The sequence below is a fragment of the Mauremys mutica genome, chromosome 2 (genome assembly GCF_020497125.1).
Source record: "Mauremys mutica isolate MM-2020 ecotype Southern chromosome 2, ASM2049712v1, whole genome shotgun sequence".
In the NCBI taxonomy this organism is placed as follows: domain Eukaryota; kingdom Metazoa; phylum Chordata; order Testudines; family Geoemydidae; genus Mauremys; species Mauremys mutica.
In genome coordinates, this window is record NC_059073.1 from 11,743,801 (window position 1) to 11,764,767 (window position 20,967).

A 20,967-nucleotide genomic window follows, 5' to 3' on the forward strand; every position below is an offset into this window, starting at 1 on the left:
ACACATCAAAGGCATGACCAGAGCTGTGTGACATCTCCCTGGAAAGCTTGCCCTAAGAATCTCATGGTGTGAGCTGCCAGTTGGTGTCATTTCACCCCCCGCCCTTCAATTTCATTGTATTTGTGTTTTGAATTAAATGCCTATTTTTGCTTGCAACCCCCCCCGGGGGGCCTGATTCTGACCTCATCTAGGCTGGTGTAAGCCTGGAGAACACGCCACAGAGGTGAATGGAATTACAATAGGACAGAACTGGTGTAAGTGAGAGACGACTCAGGCTCCAATTTGTCTCATTTTTCAGAGGACATAAAAAAGGCTCAAAACTGAGCATATATCTACTCAGCTGTGGACTTGGTTTTTCACAGAAACTGGCCCATTTTAACTGAAATGGGGCCCTGGATTAATTTACATGTTTCAGCCCCATTTTCCATGCTCATTTAGAATCATAGAATCTCAGGGTTGGAAGGGACCTCAGGAGGTCATTTATGGAGGAGGCCTTGAGCATCAATTTGTTTTGCATCAAATTTCAGCTGGAATCGGACTGGACAATCAAGAATAGTTATTTTACCCCAACTATCTGCACCGGCAGAACTGGGAGGCATTTGGAAAGGTGTCCCAGTGGGACGAAACCCAAGGATCATTCCTGTTGGGAGAAATGGGGTTGTCGGGTGACAACTAAGAATTTAATTAACGAGTGAGTGGGCATGGAAGGAGAGAGTTCTCCGCCTCAGACAGCTGGCAGTCGAAATGGAGAAGAGCCAAATGAAGGGAAAATGAAAAGGGTGTCCACGGACATTATTTTTTCCCTTCCTGTTGCATGCATATGGGCACTGTTTGCTTTACGTTTGTAGCAGGGAGCCAGGCAGGACAGGGAAAGGCTCTAGGCCAGGGGTGGCCAACCTGAGCCTGAGAAGGAGCCAGAATTTACAAATGTACATTGCCAAAGAGCCACAGTAATACGTCAGCAGCCCCCCATCAGCTCCCCCACCCCGCTCCCAGCACCTCCCAATCAGCTGTTTCGTGGTGTGCAGAAGGCTCTGGGGGAGGAGCGAGGACACAGCAGGCTCAGGGGAGGGGGAGGGAAGGGGTGGAGTGGGAGTGGGAGGGGCAGGGCCTGTGACAGAGCCAGGGGTTGAGCAGTGCGCACCCCCCGGCACATTGGAAAGTTGGCGCCTGTAGCTCCAGCCCCGGAGTTGGTGCCTGTACAAGGAGCCGCATATTAACTGCTGAAGAGCCGCATGTGGCTCCAGAGCCACAGGTTGGCCACCCCTGCTCTAGGCAGGGGCCTTGCAGTGAAGCAAACAAAGCGAGCAGCTTCCCTGTTCTAATAAGGTTCCTGGTTCAGTGTTAGAAGAAAGCGACTCTTCCTGTGATTCTTCCCTCCCACCTCCTTTTGAATGGGCATTTCCTTTTGTTTTTAACCATTTCTATTCCAGCATTGCCATCCCAAGCAGTCACATATTACGAGTCAGGTCCCCCAATGTGGGAATAGAATGTGAGATGCTGAGATTGTTTAGGCTTCTGGGCTGGGAACTGTGTGTGAAGGGCTGGCCTTGGGCTCATTCTCATTGGCCAGCTAATTGTAAATAGGATGATAAGTCAGACAGGTGTGTAGGATGATAATTACCCTATGGGTTACAGCTGTGGCTGTGTGGGTTTGATTAATTAGTTAGTAATTGTGACTGCTTACCATGTGGTATATAAGAGCATGCTGGGAATGAATAAACATATATGCATACGCACACACGCTGTCTCTCTCTGCTTGGGATCACATTGAATGTTGAACTTTGCTCCTGCTCTCATGCGATGCAACAAATGGTGGAGAAGCTGCGGGCCATAGTATCGCTGGCCTGAAAAAAAAAAAAAAGGAAAAAAAAAAAAAAAAAGGCGTCTGAGATCCCCCGCCGCAGGAGGGGGAGAGAGGCGGAGGAGCCGCGCTCCGGAAAACTTCCCGGCGCTGTGAAGACGCAGCGGGCAGGGGGCTGAGCGGGGGGGGGGGCTCGGGCCCCACCTGGCCCCTGTTCCTGAGCCAGCGCTGATGCCTTGCGGTATCGTCCCTGCCAGGCGCTTGTCACAGGTGCTGGAGCGGCGTTCCCGGGGCGGCGGAGTCTAACAGGGCTCTGGTGTCACCTGCAACAAAAACAAAACGCCTTTGCAAGGGCTTTTCCGAAAGCTCCAGTGAGAAATGCCGCGCTCAGCCTGGGTGCACTCAGTGAATCTTCAACTAGTGTCTGCGCGGCTCCCTCTTGGCAAGTTTGGAGCGTGGCAGAGAGAGGAGAGATCAGGAGTCATAGGAACGGGAGCTACGTGCGTTTGTTACTTACAGGCAATTTGAATCTGTATTTAAATTGGAGAAAGGTCTGGAAAAAAATCCGTGTGTGTGGAGGAGAAGAGGCAGAAGTCAGCCAGTCAAAAGCCTGTGTATGTGTGAGAGTTTATAAGGGAGCAATATTTTCTGACGTGCGATTCTACACTTGGAAACAAAAGTGAAGCATGTTGCATGGAGCAGATTTTACCTTGTGTTTGTAAAATGACTTTGAGGTCTAAGAAATAACCCGTTGATATAAAAACAAAGAATAATAAAAAAAAACACTCATGTTGCCATAAAAAAAAAAAGGGGGGGGGGGCGCACCTGAGCTCAGTGTTGAGCGGCAAGCTGCAGGGCGTCTGAAAAGGGAGGCACACCCGAACTCAGAGGTGAGCAGCTAATATGGGAACCGCTGCGTCAACAGAGGAGAAGACGGTGACACGCATCACGGAGCGGCGGGGAGAAAAGTTCCCCTCTGATGCGTTATCCCGCCTGTTGCGGTGGGGACGAAGAAGGGGACTTTCCGTTAAAACTGTTTGGGAGCGGCTGGGCTGTGAGCTTTGGAAATCGGTGGCTCAGGGCGATGAGGAGGCTTTCTCCCTGAGTCCAGTATGGCTCACCGCGCAGAGAAGACTGGAGGAGTTTGAGGATGAGAGAGAACAACTGCAGAAAATGGCTGATTTTGCAGTAACACTGGAACAAGAACTGGAACAGGTTAAATTGATTCTGCATCAGCGAGATCTGCAGTTTGAATCTTTACAGCAAGAGCATCTAGTGCTCATGAAGCAGCTCACCTTAACCCAAGAATCATTGCACACCAAAGAGCAGTCCCTAAATGACCTACAGACTCAATATGATGAGCTGGTGGCCAGGTTAGAGGAATTCCAGGGTGATGTTATTTCCAAGGATGACACGATCCAATATTTGCAGAATGAGAAGATTGTCCTAGAAGTAGCTCTGCAGGCAGCAAAAGCAAGCAAAGAAGAACTTGATGAAGGAGCAAACTTCTTAGGTGAAAGTACTGAGGCAGCATCAGAAATCTTGGCACAATTGAGCCAGGTGGAAAATCTGCAACAGGAAAGTGCCAGCCTGAAGAAACAGACCCAAAAAGTAAAGGAGCAGTTCCTACAGCAAAAGGTAATGGTGGAAGCTTATCGAAGAGATGCAAGTTCACAGGACCAGCTGATTAGTGAATTGAAATCTACAAAGAAGCGGCTGGATTTGGAAGCGAAAGAATTAAAACGGGAGCTACTGAAACTTCAAGGTGAAAAGCAGTCCATTGATGTTGAACGCTCAAGATTTCAGAAGGAAGTATCCCAGGTTCACCAGCAGATGGTGGAGTTAGAAAGCCACCTCCAGTCAGTGCAAAAAGAACGGGATGACATGGAGATACAGCTACAGTCTTTGCAGATTGATAAAGAACAAATGACATCTCTTGCTGAGATGAATGAGGTATTAAAACTACAGGTAGAACAAATGCAAGAGGAAGCCAAAAAGGCCATCACTGAACAGAAACAAAAAATGAAGCGTCTGGGGTTAGATCTGACCAGTGCACAGAAAGAAATGAAGGCAAAACATACTGAATTGGAGCTGAGCAAACTAAAAGCACAAATCGCTGATGGAGGAAATAACCAGGCTTCCCATGAAAGGATTCAAGCCTTGGAGATAGAGCTGCAGGCTGTTAGCCACAGTAAGATGATGTTGGAGAAAGAGCTGCAAGAAGTAATTTCACTCACCAGCCAGGAGCTTGAGGAGTACAGGGAAAAAGTGATTGAACTTGAGGATGAGCTTCAGGAATCTAGAGGTTTCAGGAGGAAGATAAAACGTTTAGAAGAAATAAACAAGAAGTTGGCCCTCGGACTGGAACATGAACGGGGGAAGCTCACTGGTCTTGGTCAGTCTAACACTGCTTTGCGAGAGCACAGCAACATCCCCGAAACAGTACTAGCAGCCGAAACAGTACTAGCAGAGAGAGAGGCAGACCTGGTGCAGCTGAATTTCCGGGTTCAAGCAGTCCTAAAGCGTAAAGAGGAGGAGGATCAGCAAATGAGGCAACTTATTCAAGCCTTACAGATTGCCTTAGAAAGAGAAAAGTCAAAAGTTAATAACCTTGGAGAGCAGGTTGCGGCAGCCAGGGTGGGTGCAGCGCATGACCGTCATCATTATAAAGCTGCTGTTCTTGAGCTGAGTGAAATTAAGAAAGAGCTACAAGCCAAAGAACTGCTTGTCCAAGCCCTTCAGGCTGAAGCAGACAAACTACAAGCTATTATTGAACGTGCTCACGCCTCTCTGAAGGCGCTCCTCTTAAGACAGAAAGGGGGGATTTGCAGTGAGCGGGCAGACGCCTTGGATAAGACGCCTGCCGCTCGGTTGCTGAAAGCTCTTTACGTGCTTAATTGGTTACATCTTGGTAAAAACAGCCAGGTGCCCCCCGCGATTAAACATGTCAACGGGATGACTGGGGAAGAGCAGGGTGCGGCCTCCCGACCCTCGGTCAAATGGTTTGATTACCAGCAGCAAATATGGAAAGGACCAGTTGACTTGCTAACGTGGGGCAGGGGTTATGCGTGTGTTGCCACTGATGCAGGTCCCAGGTGGATACCGGCGAAGTGGGTTTGGCCTTGGCTGCGTCTTCCGGAGAGCCTTATGAGACGCGCCCAGGCGCCGCGGAACCAGAGCCCCCGGAGGAGAACTGTTTGTTAGCTCTGTCAGGACTTTTCCTGTTTGATCCTCCGTGAATGAGTTACTTGTTTGAAATGATTTTTGCTGTGCCTGAAAGAAATTTTGTGTTTGTTATTTAGAGTTAAGATTTATGTCTTGTGTTTTTGTTATGTTTCGTGTTGTCTGTTTTCTGGCCAGAATTGTTGTTGTGTTGTTATGTGGTTCGATGTGTCTAGGACCTCCCCCCACCCTCAGTGTCAGTTTGATCGCCTGACATCTGAGGGATCAGAGAGGGGGGAATCCTGCAGAATTTACATCATTTGTCTGTTGTGTCTTGTTTTTGTTTGTTCGATGTTTTGGGGTTATATGTTAAGGATCGTATCTACAAAATAGAGTAACTTTTGAAAACAGGTATAAAGTTTTAATTTTGGCTTGTGATAGATTGTGGTGTTATGTTGTTATAAGTTGGAAATGTTTGGCGAATGTTTTTATCTTGTTTCCCCTTTTTCTCTTCTTTTGATTGTGAATAAAGGGGGGAGATGTGGGCTCCGAGTAGGACTTGGTGCCTGCCCCCGATCACATGATGATTGAAATACTTGTAACGAATGTTTTTATCTTGTTTTCTCTTCTTTTGATTGTGAATAAAGGGGGGAGATGTGGGAATAGAATGTGAGATGCTGAGATTGTTTAGGCTTCTGGGCTGGGAACTGTGTGTGAAGGGCTGGCCTTGGGCTCATTCTCATTGGCCAGCTAATTGTAAATAGGATGATAAGTCAGACAGGTGTGTAGGATGATAATTACCCTATGGGTTACAGCTGTGGCTGTGTGGGTTTGATTAATTAGTTAGTAATTGTGACTGCTTACCATGTGGTATATAAGAGCATGCTGGGAATGAATAAACATATATGCATACGCACACACGCTGTCTCTCTCTGCTTGGGATCACATTGAATGTTGAACTTTGCTCCTGCTCTCATGCGATGCAACACCCCAAAATGATACGATGGGTTTAAAAACGTAAGGGATTGTTCAGAATAATAAAAGTGGGGTCTCGTTTGCCCTCTGCTCTGCAAGGCTGTAGAGTTCATATTTTCCAGCTTTTCTCTGCAATTGCAGAGGCTAGAAAAACTTACTTTAGACAAAATGAGATCCTTTCATATTCACACCACTCCAGGTGCTGGGGCTTTAAGAAAAAACTCCAAATACCACAAGACTTGTGATTAAATCAGGAGAGTTGGCCACGATGTGTGTCTTTACTTGTTCCGTTATTTTAGCCCTTTCGTGTCTCTTGCAGGATGCCCATAGGGCCAGCTGCTCAGATCCCGAGCCCTAATTTCTGATCTCTAGGAGCACACTTAGGAGGATTTATGGGCAGGAATGGCTGCTGTAAATCTTTAAGTTTCAATGTTTAGATGCCCACGGTGGACAAATCTAGAGGAAACAATAGCCTTCCCATTTACTAGCTTTATATCTGTAATTGTTCTCATTTTCTCCCTAATATCTTTCAACCATGTGTGTAATAAATATTCGGGATCTGAACTGGTGTAAATCCACATTGCTGTTTTGAAATCAGTTTACACCAGCTGAGGATCTGGGCACATTACTCTAAGGGATTCTGTGATTTGATCCGTTGGTCCAAATTAACACTCCGGCCTTTATCTGCTGAGAGATATTCTGTTAAAATTATCCCTAGCATTAGTTAATTCTAAACCATTTCCTTCATTTACACCAGGGTTGAGTTTGGACTGCAATGTGTATTACCAAAGCTGTCTACTCTTGTTGTTGCTATTTAACTTCTCTATGGTGGGAGCATGCAATCAGGAGCAGAGCCACATTGAGCTAGGCACCGGACGGATACACAATAAGGGCACGTTGAAGTGCATAGATGTTTCCTGCGTTGATGTAGGTAATCCACCTCCCCAAGTGCTGGCAGAATTCGAAGGAAGAATTCTTCCCTAGACCTAGCTGTGTCTACACCAGGGGTTAGGTCAGCTTAATTTTTAACACCCCGATGGACGTAGCTGGAGCGATCTATATTTTAAGTGCAGACCAGGGTTAAGTCACAGTCCTTACCCCCAATGGACTCAGTCTGCTCTTAGCTACGTGCAGACAGCAGATTTGGGGTAGCTGGTAACTTGGTGACACCATTACTGAGATTTTCCTCATCCCCTGCAGAGAGGAGGGGAAAGGTTATAGGATATAAAAGACCTGACCAAAAACAACTGAGTGCAAAACTCAGGGCGACGTTCAGAGTCATCAGCGGTGTCCAGAGCTGCCAGCGTTTTCAAAGCCTTTGAAGTTTGTTCCTGAATTGATGCAGCCACGTATGCCAACAGAGCTCCTCAGTGGGCAGCAAAAGGTATGTTGCAGCATCGCGTATGTCCAAATAGAGCCCTCACAAAGGGCAATACGAGGCTGTATTTGACCCTTTCATATGCAGAACTATTATTATTTATTTGTATTGTGGTAGCACGTAGAGGCCTTAACTGAGACCAGGGCCCCGTTGTGCTAGGTTCTGTACAAACAAGTAGTAAGAGATCACCCTGCCCCAAAGAGCATACAGCTCAAATACTCGTGCAGAGAAGGAGAAAGAGAAAAATACCACTGTCTCCCTGGATGGGGAACTGAGGGATGACCTGAAATACCCAAGACCACACAGCACATTGGGGACAGAATTGAACTCAGATCTTCACTGACCAATGCCTCAACCCCAAGACCTTGCTAGCATCAGATTGTGCAAATGACTCTTTGTAACTAGGTGACAGTATCACAGTTCCAAACAGCTGCCATAACTAGTACAGACCTATCGTGTGATCAGGAGAGTAACGGCTGTTTTTTTAACCCCTCTGAGGCAGCCGTTTCCTGCGGTAGGAACAGCACAGCTTCAGATTCCACAAGAGATAAACTGAACAGCTTCTAGCATCTTTACGGGCTCTGTGCAATTAACTTCCAACATATCTCTGCTATGAGACCTGAGTGTGCCTATCTCTGCACCCATTTCATCTTGCTTAGCATCTCCCGAGGCCTCATTTGTTTCCATTCAGCGTTTAGAGAAATGTTTGTATGCACCATCATGCATTTTGCCTGTAACACGCTGTGATCTAGCACCAGCAAATCTACCAAAAGGAACCTCCCTGCACTTGCCAAGGATGGCCTAGGTGTCCTGCTAGGTCCTTCCCCATCTCTAAATGCCATGGTTCCTGCGCTGTGCTCCCCATGGGTCCAGAAGAACATATTCCCACGAGAGGGAGAATGCAATCTGCTGTAGCCCATCTTGAAAGCTGGAACATAGGATCTGACTGGCATAGCTGTGTCTACAGTTCTCTGAATGCAGCCTGTCAGAACAACATGTAGATGGTAATCTCTTCGGGGCAGAGACTGTCTTTTTCTTCTGTGGTTATACAGCACCTAGCACAATGGATCCCAGTCTGTGAGTGAGGATCCTAGATGCTACCACATGATACATGTGACTGGAGCTTAATTTTTAACACCCCGATGGACGTAGCCATCTAACAAGATGGCTAAAACCCCAACTTGTTGCTCAGGGTAGAGATGTGGTGGAGACTGAGGCCTGGTCTATACTGTGGGGGGATCGATCTAAGTTACGCAACTTCATCTACATGAATAACATAGCTGAAGTCGACGTACTTAGACCTACTTACCGCAGTCTCAAGTCGACGGCTGACACTCCCCCGTCGACTCTGCCTGCACCTCTCGCGCCGGTGGAGTACCGGAGTCGACGGAAGAGCGCTCAGCGGTTGATTTATTGCGTTTTCACTAGATGCAATAAATCGACCCCCACTGGATCGATTGCTGCCCATCAATCCACTGGGTAATGTAAACAAGGCCTAAGAAACCCACAGAAAATGGGCACTGTCTGTGTTGCGTAGAGATGCTTGCTCTGCATAGACAACCCCCTGATAGCATTGTCTGATGGAGTAATAGTTGTGCACACCAGTGGCTCTCAACCAGGGGTATGTGTACTCTTGGGGTTACGCAGAGGTCTTCAGGGGACATCAACTCATCTAGATATTTGCCTTGTTTTACAACAGGCTACATAAAAAGCACCAGTGAAGTCAGTACAAACTAAAATTTCACAGACAATGACTTGTTTATACTGCTCTATATACTATACGCTGAAATGTAAGTTCAATATTTATATTCCAATTGATTTATTTTAGAATTATAGGGTAAAAATGAGAAAGTCAGCAAGTTTTCAGTAATTTTGTGCTGTGATACTTTTGTATTCTCATGTCTGGTTTTGTAAGCAAGTAGTTTTTAGGTGAGGTGTAACGTGGGGGTACGCAAGACAAATCGGACTCCTGGAAGGGGTACAGTCGTCTGGAAAGGTTGAGAGCCACTGGTGTGCACACAGGGCCGGTGCAAGGATGTTTTGCACCCTAGGCGAAACTTCCACCTTGCGCCCTTCCCTCCCCCTCGCGCCCCTGCCCTGAGGCACACACACACACACACCCCCGTGGCAGCTCCCCCTCTCCGCTTAGGCGCCGCAAGCCTGGGAGGCGGGAGAAGTGAAGCAGCCACGGTGAGCTCGGGGAGGAGGCGGGGCACGGGTGAGCTGGGGCGGGGAGTTCCCCTGCATGGCCTTCCCCCCTTACTTGCTGCAGGCAGCCCTCCCCTCATTCCCCTGCCCCAGCTCCCTCCGCCTAAATGCCGGCGGCGACCGGGGCGGCCGAAGATCCAGCCATCACGGTTGCTGCCGAAGAAAATGGTGCCCCCCAAATCCTAGCGCCCTAGGCGACCGCCTAAATCGCCTAAATGGTTGCACCAGCCCTCTGTGCACAGTCCAGACTCATATGTTTTCTGTGGTGGATGCTGGTGGGGCTGTAAGCACTTTCAAATGAACCAGATGTAAAAACACTTTCTTCTTCTGTATTATGATGATGAAGAGGCCACAATTCTTCAGCCATCTGAGTCAGGTATGTATACCCGTCACATCTGCCAGACCATCACAGGACATATTGCATGTCAACCCCGGACAGAAATTTAGTAAAAGAAGAAGGGTAGGAATGGGGTCCAGGGACTCCCGCTAAGCACTCGCAGAGAATTGATACCAGGGGTTCTCCCAACAAATGTTTTGGTGGCCTCAGAGTGCAGCCACCAACTCTTGCTGGTGGCCGCACTGACACTTTTTCCTAAAATTATTTATTTTTCCTAAAGTTAATAAAGTAATATGCACATATATACATCCAAATCATTGTAATTTATTTATGTAAGGTTGGGGGGTGGGGGGTTGCAGACTCAATAATAAAAAGTATGCACAGTTATCTCTATTCCTTACTGGACCTAACAGAATAGAAACACCAATAATGTGCTTTGCACGTTTTTGTCTTTTTTATTATTGTTTCGTTTGCTTTTTTGGTAAAAGTGGTTGTCTATATAGCAATTCTGAAGTAAATTTTAAAATGCTTTGACATAATAGAAGTCCAAATAATAAAGAAAAACATATCAGGGTGGCTTGGGTCTGGGGAGGGGAGGGAGGAGGGGCAGGGCTGCGGCTGGCCCAGGGCTCCTCCAAGCAGGTTGGGGGCTCGTGGCTTCAGCCGGCCGGAGCTCCTCTGGACGAGGAGGGGGTGCTCCAGGCTTCAGCCAACCCCGTCGGGACTTCTCTGGGCAGGTGGGGAGGGGGGCAGGTCTTGGGGCTTCAGCCAGCCTGGGGATTCTCTGTCCACAGGGGTGGGGGCACTCAGGGCTTCTCCGGCGGGGAGCTTGTGGCTTCAGGCACAGGGAGTCTCAGGGCTCCAGGTGCCGGGGATGGAGGGGAGCGTGGGCAGAAGGGGTGGAGTCAGAGGCTAGCCTCCCCAAAGGGGGGCTCCACCCACTGCCCATTAATGATCTGGAAGATGGTGTGGATTTCACCCTCAGCAAGTTTGGAGATGACATAAGCTGGGAGGAGTGGTAGATACGCTGGAGGGTAGGGATAGGTTACAGAGGGACCTAGACAAATTAGAGGATTCGGGCCCAAAAGAAACCTGATGAGGTTCAACAAAGACAAGTGCAGAGTCCTGCCCTTAGGATGGAAGATTCCCATGAACTGCTGCAGACTAGGGACCGAATGGCTAGGAAGCAGTTCTGCAGAAAAGGACCTAGGGGTTATAGTGGACAAGAAGCTGGATATGAGTCAACGGTTTGCCTTTGTTGCCAAGAAGGCTAACAGCATTTTGGGCTCTATAAGCAGGAGCATTGCCAACAGATCGAGGGACGTGATAATTCCCGTCTATTCGACATTGGTGAGGCCTCATCTGGAGTACTGTATCCAGTTTTAGGCCCCACACTACAACTAGGATGTGGAAAAATTGGAAAGAGTCCAGTGGAGGGCAACAAAAATGATTAGGGGGCTGGAGCACATGACTTATGAGGAGAGGCTGAGGGAACTGGGACACAAATGAGCTAAAGGGGAATTTCAGTTGACTGTAGTGGTGTTAGATCTTAGATCCGGGGGCTGCAGCCCCCGGATTGCAACATGTTCATATGTTACATCCAGTGGAAGGCAGTGGTGACGTATACATTCTAGCCACAACAGTTTATTATCCCCACCTGACGCCAGCAGATTATCTGAGTTCACAGGCACAGAGGAAGGTAAACTCTCCTATGTCCATTACCCTATGCCTTTATATACTGGAAAAAATAATTTGTCTACTACTAGACTAATGACTTCATTCTGCACCTTATTAAGATTGGGCTGCTCTCATGGCTGAGCTTTTGGTCTGGAGTTAGTGTGGTGGAGGAGGGTGTGCACAGTCGAATGGAAAGCAGGAAATGATTGCTGATTAAGATTCAGAACAGAGGCTTAGCATTGAGGAAGGGAGTAGGAGCCTAGAGCAAACAGTGACAAAAGTCTGACTCCCAATCATGCTGATTTGTATCAGTGGTTGAGAAGTCCTGACATTGGCTCTCACATCTTGATGGCCTCTCAGCTGCAAAATCTCCCAATTCCCCGATCCTAATGCAACTAAAATCACTTAGATCAATAAGGGCTGCACCCACTTGTGCCAAGGCTGAATGTGGTCCGTGCAATGTAGACGCAATAAGGCCAATAGAGCTGCATGTCTCCCAATGGACCGTCACTCCCCCACTCACTCCAGTGGAATGTCCTCAGCTGCTTCTTTTTGAAGTCCATATGACTAAGGACTCGAGCTAAACCAATGTTTGTTTGTGTTCTGACAGGGCAGATAGAATCTGTTGCTCCACTCAGGATCATTTCATCATCCTGACATTGGTTATAGTGCATTGCCTCATTTCTTCCTTAGTCCCTTACCAGAAATGAATATTTAAAAATAACATTCCAAGGCTGTATTCATAAATAGGTAGAGTGGTATGAATATTTTAAGCACACCATTTGTAGCAGATAGTTGTTCTTACATGGAACTTCACTATAAATATACGGGCATCCGTATGTTCATGGGGTTTTGCAATGATCTTCATTCCCACTTGACTTTGCCTTTCCCCCCCCCCCCCCGCACGTTGTCTTTCTTAAATAAACCATTGGCAGTTACCATGGAAACACAGCTCTCTCTTTCTATAGCCCCCTCCCCATTTCTTTTTAGTAGGCTTGTAGAGGAAATCTATTCATATTTCCCTTTTGTTGCTCTGCCCCTCTTCCCGCTCACTCGGCAGGAGCAGAGGTGGTCTAGTGGCTATAGCAACGCGAATCACATGCTACAGACCCAACAGTCATCCATGGGAATCAAGCCTGTGACCTTCAACGCCAAAATGGCAAGCCCACCACTTGAACTATCAAAGAACTCCTTCAGCATGGAGACAAGAGTAGGCTGCATACTCAGCGGGACCCGCTCCTAGAAGGAAACATGAAAACACACATATGCCACTGGGATCAACCACTAAAGGGAGACATGCTCATGCAGACTCTCTCTCTCTAAATTCAGTTCACCAAATTATGGACCTAACAGCCCTTGTCATTAGGAAGGAGATAGTACTACTGTCATCAGACCTCCCATCCACATATGGTTACAACCCTTCTATCTGGGCTTCAAACATTCATCTCTTTTTATGATAACCTGAAGAGGAAAAATGAGTTGTGCCCTCTTTTTGCTGATTTATGATGGATAAAGAAGGTCATATGATTTTTTCTACTTTTTATAGAATCATAGAAGATTAGGGCTGGAAGAAACTTCAGGAGGTCATATAGTCCAACCGCCTGCTCAAAGCAGAACGAACCCCAACTAAATCATCCCAGCCAGGGCTTTGTCAAGTCGGGCCTTAAAAACCTCTTATGGATGGAGATTCACCACCTCCCTAGGTAACCCATTCCAGTGCTTCACCACCCTCCTAGTGAAATAGTGTTTCCTAATATCCAACCTAGACCTCCCCCACTGCAACTTGAGACCATTACTCCTTGTTCTGTCATCTGCCACCACGGAGAACAGCTGAGCTCCATCTTCTTTGGAACCCCCCTTCAGGTACTTGAAGGCTGCTATCAAATCTCCCCTCACTCTTCTCTTTTTCAGATTAAATAAGCCCAGCTACCTCAGCCTCTCCTCATAAGTCATGTGCCCCAGCACTCTAATCATTTTCATTGCCCTCCAATGGACTCTCTCCAATTTGTCCACATCCTAGTGGGGGGCCCAAAACTGGATACAATACTCCAGATGTGGCCTAACCAGTGCTGAATAGAGGGGAATAATCACTTCTCTCAATCAGCTGGCAATGCTCCTACTAATGCAGCCCAATATGCCATTAGCCTTCTTGGCAACAAGGGCACACTGTTGACTTGTTGGGTAGAAAAGGTTTGATTTATTAAGTGTACATAGTCGCCATTTTGGATTGGTAAAAGGACAACCTGTCCTCCATCTTAGCATCCCTTCTCCTTCAACTTTTGGCACTCTTTTTGAGTTTGGCGGTAAAGCAAGGAAAAGGTGGGAAAGGTAGTGTCTCATGGCAGTAGAATCTGACTAGCAACAGAGAACACATATAAGGGACTGTCACCCTCTGAGGGGCTCTCTGTGTCTCTGGATGCTGTGAAAGCAGGTCATCCCAGTGAGGCATAGATGCCCTCCCACCGTGTACCAGTCCTGCTATTAGCTAGACCCCTGAGAGGTTAGGATTTGAGGTGAACCAATAACATCTACCAAGGTTTCCTTAACTTGCCTCCACTCACCTGTTCCATCATCATGTGAGCTAGCATTCAAATTCAGCATGCAGGATGACAAGATAAAGAATAGGAGACAGAAGACACCATACTGAAGATTTACTTACCTGTCACTGAAGTTCCTGAGGTCCAGTTCCTGTTGTTTTCCTGTTCCTGGCACCTATCCCTGAGATCCTGGTTCCCGTCTGTGTTCCTGTTCCTGTTCAGTGTCTGCAAGATATGGTATAGTCCTTCTTGTTTAGTCCTGGGTACCTCATTGTGTTTAGTGTTTGGGGTTCTGGGATTCACCCTGTAGTGGGGCAAACTGCCCCACTCCCTGAGAGTGTGGGCTACAGCAGGCCAGGGCACCTGCTCAGACAGGGAGCCAATTAAAGAAGGGCTTATTGTGAGCCAATCAGGGCCCAGTTTGGAGACAGCCAATCAGGGCCAGGCTCAGCCCTATAAGAAGGCTGCCCAGGAGAGGCACAGTCAGTCTGTCCCAGGCCTTTAAGAGGAGAAGGTCAGTCTCCAAGGGTGGAGACTAGCACCGTGGACAGCGCAGTGCTGGCCAGGGCTCGGGGAGGCTAGAGAGCTTGAGCCCATAGCCGCCAGGCTGCAGGCCCTGAAGGGAAGGGCCTAGCGGGTGCAAGGGGCCATAGGGGAAGCGGCCCAGGGAAGCAGACAGAAGAGAGGGGAGAAGGAGGACAGTGAGGCTGCTGCCAGAGGGTCCCTGGGCCAAGACCCAGAGTAGAGGGTGGGCCTGGGTCCCCCCCTTCACCCCTTGCAGTATACCCAGCCATTGGCCGTAGGGAGTGGCCATTGTACTACGCCAGATCCCTGACAAGAGGGATTAGACTCAGAGGGTGGTTGGACATAGTGGCTGAGGTGTAGGACTGCTGATCACCGACCCCCGGAAGGGGGTGCAGATGGACTAAGGGGCACTGACCTTGTCTGTGAAGACAGGCAAAAAAAGCATTGAGTGCATTAGCTTTTTCCACATCCTCGGTCACTAGGTTGCCTCCCCCATTCTGTAAGGGCCCCACACTTTCCTTGACTTTCTTCTTGTTGCTAACATACCTGTAGAAACCCTTCTTGTTACTCTTAACATCCCTTGCTAGCTGCAACTCCAAGTGCGATTTGGCCTTCCTGATTTCACTCCTGCATGCCTGAGCAATATTTTTATACTCCTCCCTAGTCATCTGTCCAAATTTCCACTTCTTGTAAGCTTTCTTTTTGAGTTTAAGCTCACTGAAGATTTCACTGTTAAGCCAAGCTGGCCGCCTGCCATATTTGCTATTCTTTCTGCACTTTGGGATGGTTTGTTCCTGCAACCTCAATAAGGATTCTTTAAAATACAGCCAGCTCTCCTGGATTCCTTTCGCCCTCATGTTATTCTCCCAGGGGATCCTGCCCATTAGTTCCCTGAGGGAGTCAAAGTCTGCTTTTCTGAAGTCCAGGGTCTGTATTCTGCTGCTCTCCTTTCTTCCTTGCACATCTTACACCCACAGGGTCTGTTTACACTACAACTTCAGCCATGTTGGTGGACCCAGTTACAATATGGCCCTTTCCTGACCTGGTTAAGCCACCATTCCACACCGTGGTACGTGCAGGAATTTAATCATTTTCTCAGACAATGCTAAAGCCTTGGACTGGCCTGTTTACATGGCAAAATGGGATTGAACTTTAACTGGGTTAGAGGACCGCTGCAATGGAACCAGGTCGTCTGATGTTGTGTAGTTGGACCTTTATACAGTACTTCTCTCCCAGGGCCACATGCATGTATAACTTTCCAGATCTGGATGCAGTCTCTGTTCAGGGCTCCCAGTTCCTGATGGCCTGAATTTGCCCCTGGGTAACAATACTTGGGTAATAAGTGAAGCATACAACCATGGTGTTGATGTGCATGGGAAGAAGAAAAGTGGTACCACACGGGAGTGAATTTCAGTTTCATTTGTGTGCAGAATGCAGTCCAGTTAGTCAGTCTTTAAGTGAATTTCAGACATTGATCCTATATATCCTTTGACTCTTTAAAAGCACAGGCTGCAGTTTTTACCTTTTGTGAGAAGGAAATACTAATACAGAAAAAATCTGAATCTGAGTTTTTGTTGGTCTTGTTTTCTCTCCAGCTCACTCAGAAAGAAAGAGCATCCCCAGCCACTCAGTGTTGCAGACGCTATTGAAGACTTTTCTGCAAGTTCAAGAAATCCAACATCTCCATGAGACCAAGTGGGTTTGTTGCTGGGTGGACCTCTGTGCTGAGAAAGACAATTAAAAACAATCATTTACTTTTTGTAATTCTGGAGGAACCAAGTGAATCAATTGTGCAGTTGTTATCTTCTACCCATTAGTGTCCATTTCAGGAGCTGCACAACCTAAACTGATACCTGCTCATTTCTATCAATAGACTTTTTCATACTGTTCAGATTGCAGGTGAGGCAATGTAGGAAAAGATGCTACAATAACTGGTGCTTCATCAGTGGTATTGCTTATTAACCAGGACACTGATGTGAAACAAAATGGTGAAACCTCAGACACTGATGTGAAACCCGTAGTGCAAGACTGAAGTCTCTAGCTGGTTGTGAGAAGGACACTAGTGGTGTTGACCAGCTCTGTGTGGTGTTTAGCAGTTTAGATCCAAAGGAGTCTTTTTTGTTTCAGTTCTTATGGGGGTCTAACTTTTTACCCCCTGAGGCTCATTTTAGTTTCTGGGTTTGAACAACCCTCAAATCTAAAGTGAAACCCTGCTGAAACCACCATTTTCCCCCTTACATCTTCAAGACTATGAGAAACTGCCAAGCTGTATCTAGTTTCCACCTGCAACCATAAATTGTAGTCTCCTTAGCTCTTTGACCCCACAATTGACCAAAATGGAAATGCAGGATCACTTGGAACTCAGGGAAGGTTCTCTAAAGGTTCACAAACCTCAATGAATTAGACTTAAGTTTGGGATTTGTAGTTAAACCTACTGCCTGGTCACAAAAATGTCACCTGACTCTAATGACAGCCTAAAGGAAAGTACTAAAAGCAGAGTGTCTGTCTTGGTTCTCTAATAGTATGTGGAGCTCAGGAGAGAATCTGGTCTGTAATTGGAAGGTGAGAAGGAGGCATCGGTGCTGGGACAGTAATACTAAAAGATATTAGGAAGCAATCTCTGTTCTTTCCAGTCCTGGAGAAGTGGCTTTTGTAGCAACTTTTTGTAAGTTAACAGTAGAAATGCATCATCACTTTTCTGCAGAAGCAGTGAGAGGTATTGTCAGCTGTGACACAAAATAGAATCATTATTTCCATTGATTCAGTGTGGCGGCATCCTAGGTGAAAGAGCTTGAATTTTGCTGAAATGAAAATCATTATGGTAGAGCAAGGAAGGATCAAAAAAAAGAGGAAAGATTAGGGACCAGAAATTGTGACAAAGCAGGTGTGTGAGAATCCTTTCAAGAGTGTAAAACCCTCCCTCTAAACTTAGCTACTGCAGAAAGAGCCTCTGCTTCTGTGTATAGATATGAACTAGCACAGTGCTGAACACTGTAGTCCCAATCCATTGAAGGATTTAGGCATGTGCTTATCTTTAAGAATGTGAGTAGTCCCATTGACTAGAGGGATAGAGCCCTATAAGGTTAGTAATTTCAGCATGGTTACAATGATCCCAAATTGCTTTTCAGTGCATTATGCTGAAAAGGACATTACATGATGCTGAAATGCAAGGAGATTGTCAATATTTGTGCTGAATAATCCCTCCAAATCCAGGAAATTACAGTTAGCGTAGATCCCACTTGATCCTCTTAAGGCAGTGACCCAAATGTGGAAACATTTCTCTAAACTAATGTGAGTTTTCTAAACTAGATAGAAGTCTGGCAGGTCTAGAGTGGCTATGGGATATGGACCAGATTTAGGGCAGCTAGATGTACTGTTTTTAAAGGGACAGTCCCATATTTAAGCCCTCTTGCAAGTGTCCCGACTTTTTCTTAAAAACAGACAAATTGTCCCATGTTTTCTGTCTCCTCCACATCAGTACTGGTGGGTCCTGCTGCTGGCCAGATCCCTGCTCGCCAGCTGCCCTCCCACCAGCAGTGAGTGCTGGGGGGAGAGTGTCCAGTGGCTGATGATGGGAGTGGGTGTGCAAGGCTGGTGGTGAGGCAAAGATGCAGAGCGTGGAGCCAGCCACTCTCCCTGCTGGTCCATCAGTGCAGCCCCCCACTGCGTGCTGGCTCTCAGCCAGCAGGGCTCTGCTCCCCCATCCCATTTCTGGCTGGCACTAGCTGCGTCGTTCTGCGAGCTGCGATGATTTGTGAGTGCAGGCAGGCGCCAGGTGGTGGCCGGTTACATGTCGCCTCTGCTGCCCATCCATCGGCCCTTTACATCATCCCCCTCTCACTGACCTCTCCCTGCTTTGCCTGTTTGCCCTGCCCCACCCCCAACCCACTGCTCCTCCATATCCCCCCTCTCCTCCCCCCGGTGGGGCGCATCCTGCTCCTAGCGGAGAAGTCGGATCACTCAGCTCACCAACAGCCTGGCTGGCAGGCTCCTTCCTTCCCCCACTGCCTCTGGCCGGCAGACTCCTTCCTTCCCCCACTGCCTCTGGCAGAGCTGGCATCCCAGGAAAGCCCAAGACCCTCCAGCCTGGGCCACTGGTCAGGAGGAGCCGAGCCCTGCGTGTTCCATAGCCCCGCACACAGCGCTGGCATGGGGACACCTCTCTGCCCCTCAGCTAAGCTCTGGAGTGGCGGGCGAGGGGCGGGGGGAAGCAATTTCCAGCCTTTTCATACCCTGAACCTGCAGGCTCCACAGCAGCCCCTGGGGCAGGGGCTCAGCACACTCTTCACAGCCCACCCCTGCCCTGGGTCCTGGCAGTGACTGCGGGACTCTCTGTCCCCTAGGCACCCTCACCTGCTGATCCACCTCCCCGGCTGAGTTCACAGAAGCCCCTGCAGTCAGGTTAAAGGTAATAATTGGAGATATACCAATCTCCTAGAACTGGAAGGGACCTTGAAAGGTCATCAAGTCCAGCCTCCCTGCCTTCACTAGCAAGACCAATTTTTGCCCCAGATCCCTAAGTGACCTCTTCAAGGATTGAGCTCACAACCCTGGGCTTAGCAGGCCAATGCTCAAACCACTGAGCTATCCCTCCCTGGGCCTTGGTACACAATGCAGCCTTAGGGCTTAACTCCTTCCTGCCCATGCTGTAGCCAGGGAAACAGGAGGCTGCTGGGTTATGTCGGTGGCCAGCAGCAGCCTGGAGGTGTTAGCTGCCTTTCAGCTGCCTTTCCTGCTTCCAGCCACGTGGGAGGCGGGGGCAGGAGGGGAGGGAGGCAGAGAGAGTAGGGTGAGCAGATGTCCCGATTTTATAGGAACAGTCCTGATATTTGGGATTTTATCTTATATTGGCGCCTATTACCTCCCACCCCATCCCGATTTTTCACACTTGCTGTCTGGTCACTCTAGGAGAGAAGAAGAGATGAGCTCTGCAAAGACACGGGCCAAGTCATCCATCTCCTCCTCGCCTGTGGTGGAAATAGTTCCCGTCCCTTCCCCGCTGAAAGTCTGCTGCTGGCCACATTCTGGTGTGAACCCTGGCGGAGATCTGTGGGAGGGGGAGGTGCATACGACCCCTCCCGTGTGAACCCTAATGCCTTAAAGATAAGAAGGTAAATAAAAAGAATCCAACTACGCAGTATTTCTTTTTAATAGGGGACTCAGTCAACTTGATGTTAATTTGAATGTTTGTACTTCATAGTCCTAACTGATTGCCATTGAACTCACTTGAATACAAGTAATTTTACCAGGTATCCCATATTCAACATAGGGAAATATGGTTGGCCTACACAGTCTGGTCAAGAGACCTGAAGATGTTACCGAAGTCGGTTTTGTACCAGTGTCAGGTTTATCTGGGGCCTCTGTCCAGTCCAAAAAAGACAGCGTTCACCTTGCACAAAGCACCACCACAATTGGCACTAATTTGCACGCTCAGTGGGGAAGCACTGAAACATGGAAAGCGAATACCATCTCCTTCATGAAGAAAGAACCAGGTCAGGTTTGTAGCACTTACTGGGGAAGTATGGTAAAGCTTGCTCCAGCAGAAATGAGTCCAATAAAAGTCCACCCACCTTGTCTCTCTAACATCCTGGGACTGACATGGCTACAACAATAACGCAATGTAGTGGTTTGCGGCAAAGAAAAAACAGAACAAAATAATAAATGTACATTGAGAATTAAATTCTGCCCTCAGTTCCATTGAAGGTAATGGCGTTAAACTAGTGTAACGGTGGTGCGATCTAGCCAAAAATATTTTACCAACTATAGTGGCTGGGCTGGCAAGCTTTTTCCTTTGTGTTTGTTTTTGTTCCCTTTGTTGTTGTTCCTGTTTCCTTCTCTCTCTTTTTTAAAGGAAATAGTTGATGTTTGTATATGGTTTTAGCAGCCAATCCTTGTGCATCCAGTGATGTCAAAAGAGAGGTAAGTCAACAGAACTTTTATCTGAGTAAGACTGGCAGAATCAAGCCTGTGAACACCAAAAGCAATTTACTTACTATTTAATAAAAACAACAGTCATTCCACCCACAGCCTCGTTCCTATTTCACTTAGAGTTTGTCCTCACTTTGAGGAGGTAGGAGGGAGTTAGCAGGTTTGCTGTGTATCTTAAAGGTGAAAGGAAAGGAAAGGCCCAAGGAGAAAATATGGAAGTATACCCTTTATTGGCTTTGTATGATGCATAAAGAAGTCCTGAAAGGTATTTTCAAAGGTTTTTTTCCTTTCTTTCTTTTTTTTTTTAAACCATGGAAATATTAGGCTTGTCATGTCTGGTTTTGCCTGAGGACTTGTTTGGGCTATTCTTCACCTAAGCCTTTGGGGTCAGTTTTCAGCCCCATCCTGGGCTCATTATTCCTTATGTTTGACTTGC

The 20,967-nt window shown here is 47.6% G+C and overlaps 1 protein-coding gene and 1 long non-coding RNA gene across 3 annotated transcripts; both read left to right on the forward strand.

Annotated features, from left to right (window-relative positions):
• The first annotated feature begins 2,701 nt into the window (after positions 1-2,701).
• Positions 2,702-5,043, forward strand: LOC123365317 (golgin subfamily A member 3-like). The gene is made up of 2 exons (XM_045008054.1): positions 2,702-4,704; positions 4,893-5,043. Exons 1-2 carry the CDS (start codon positions 2,708-2,710, stop codon positions 5,041-5,043), a joined length of 2,148 nt encoding a protein of 715 aa, XP_044863989.1. The 5' UTR covers positions 2,702-2,707.
• Positions 5,044-11,376: 6,333 nt separating this feature from the next.
• On the forward strand, positions 11,377-19,687 carry LOC123362690. 2 transcript variants are annotated; one of them, XR_006576518.1, is made up of 3 exons: positions 11,377-11,563; positions 16,199-16,382; positions 19,512-19,687. It is a non-coding gene; the product is annotated as an uncharacterized LOC123362690 (long non-coding RNA). The 2 variants fall into 2 exon arrangements; XR_006576519.1 differs by lacking the exon at positions 11,377-11,563 and adding an exon at positions 14,079-14,315.
• The last annotated feature ends 1,280 nt before the right edge of the window (positions 19,688-20,967 follow it).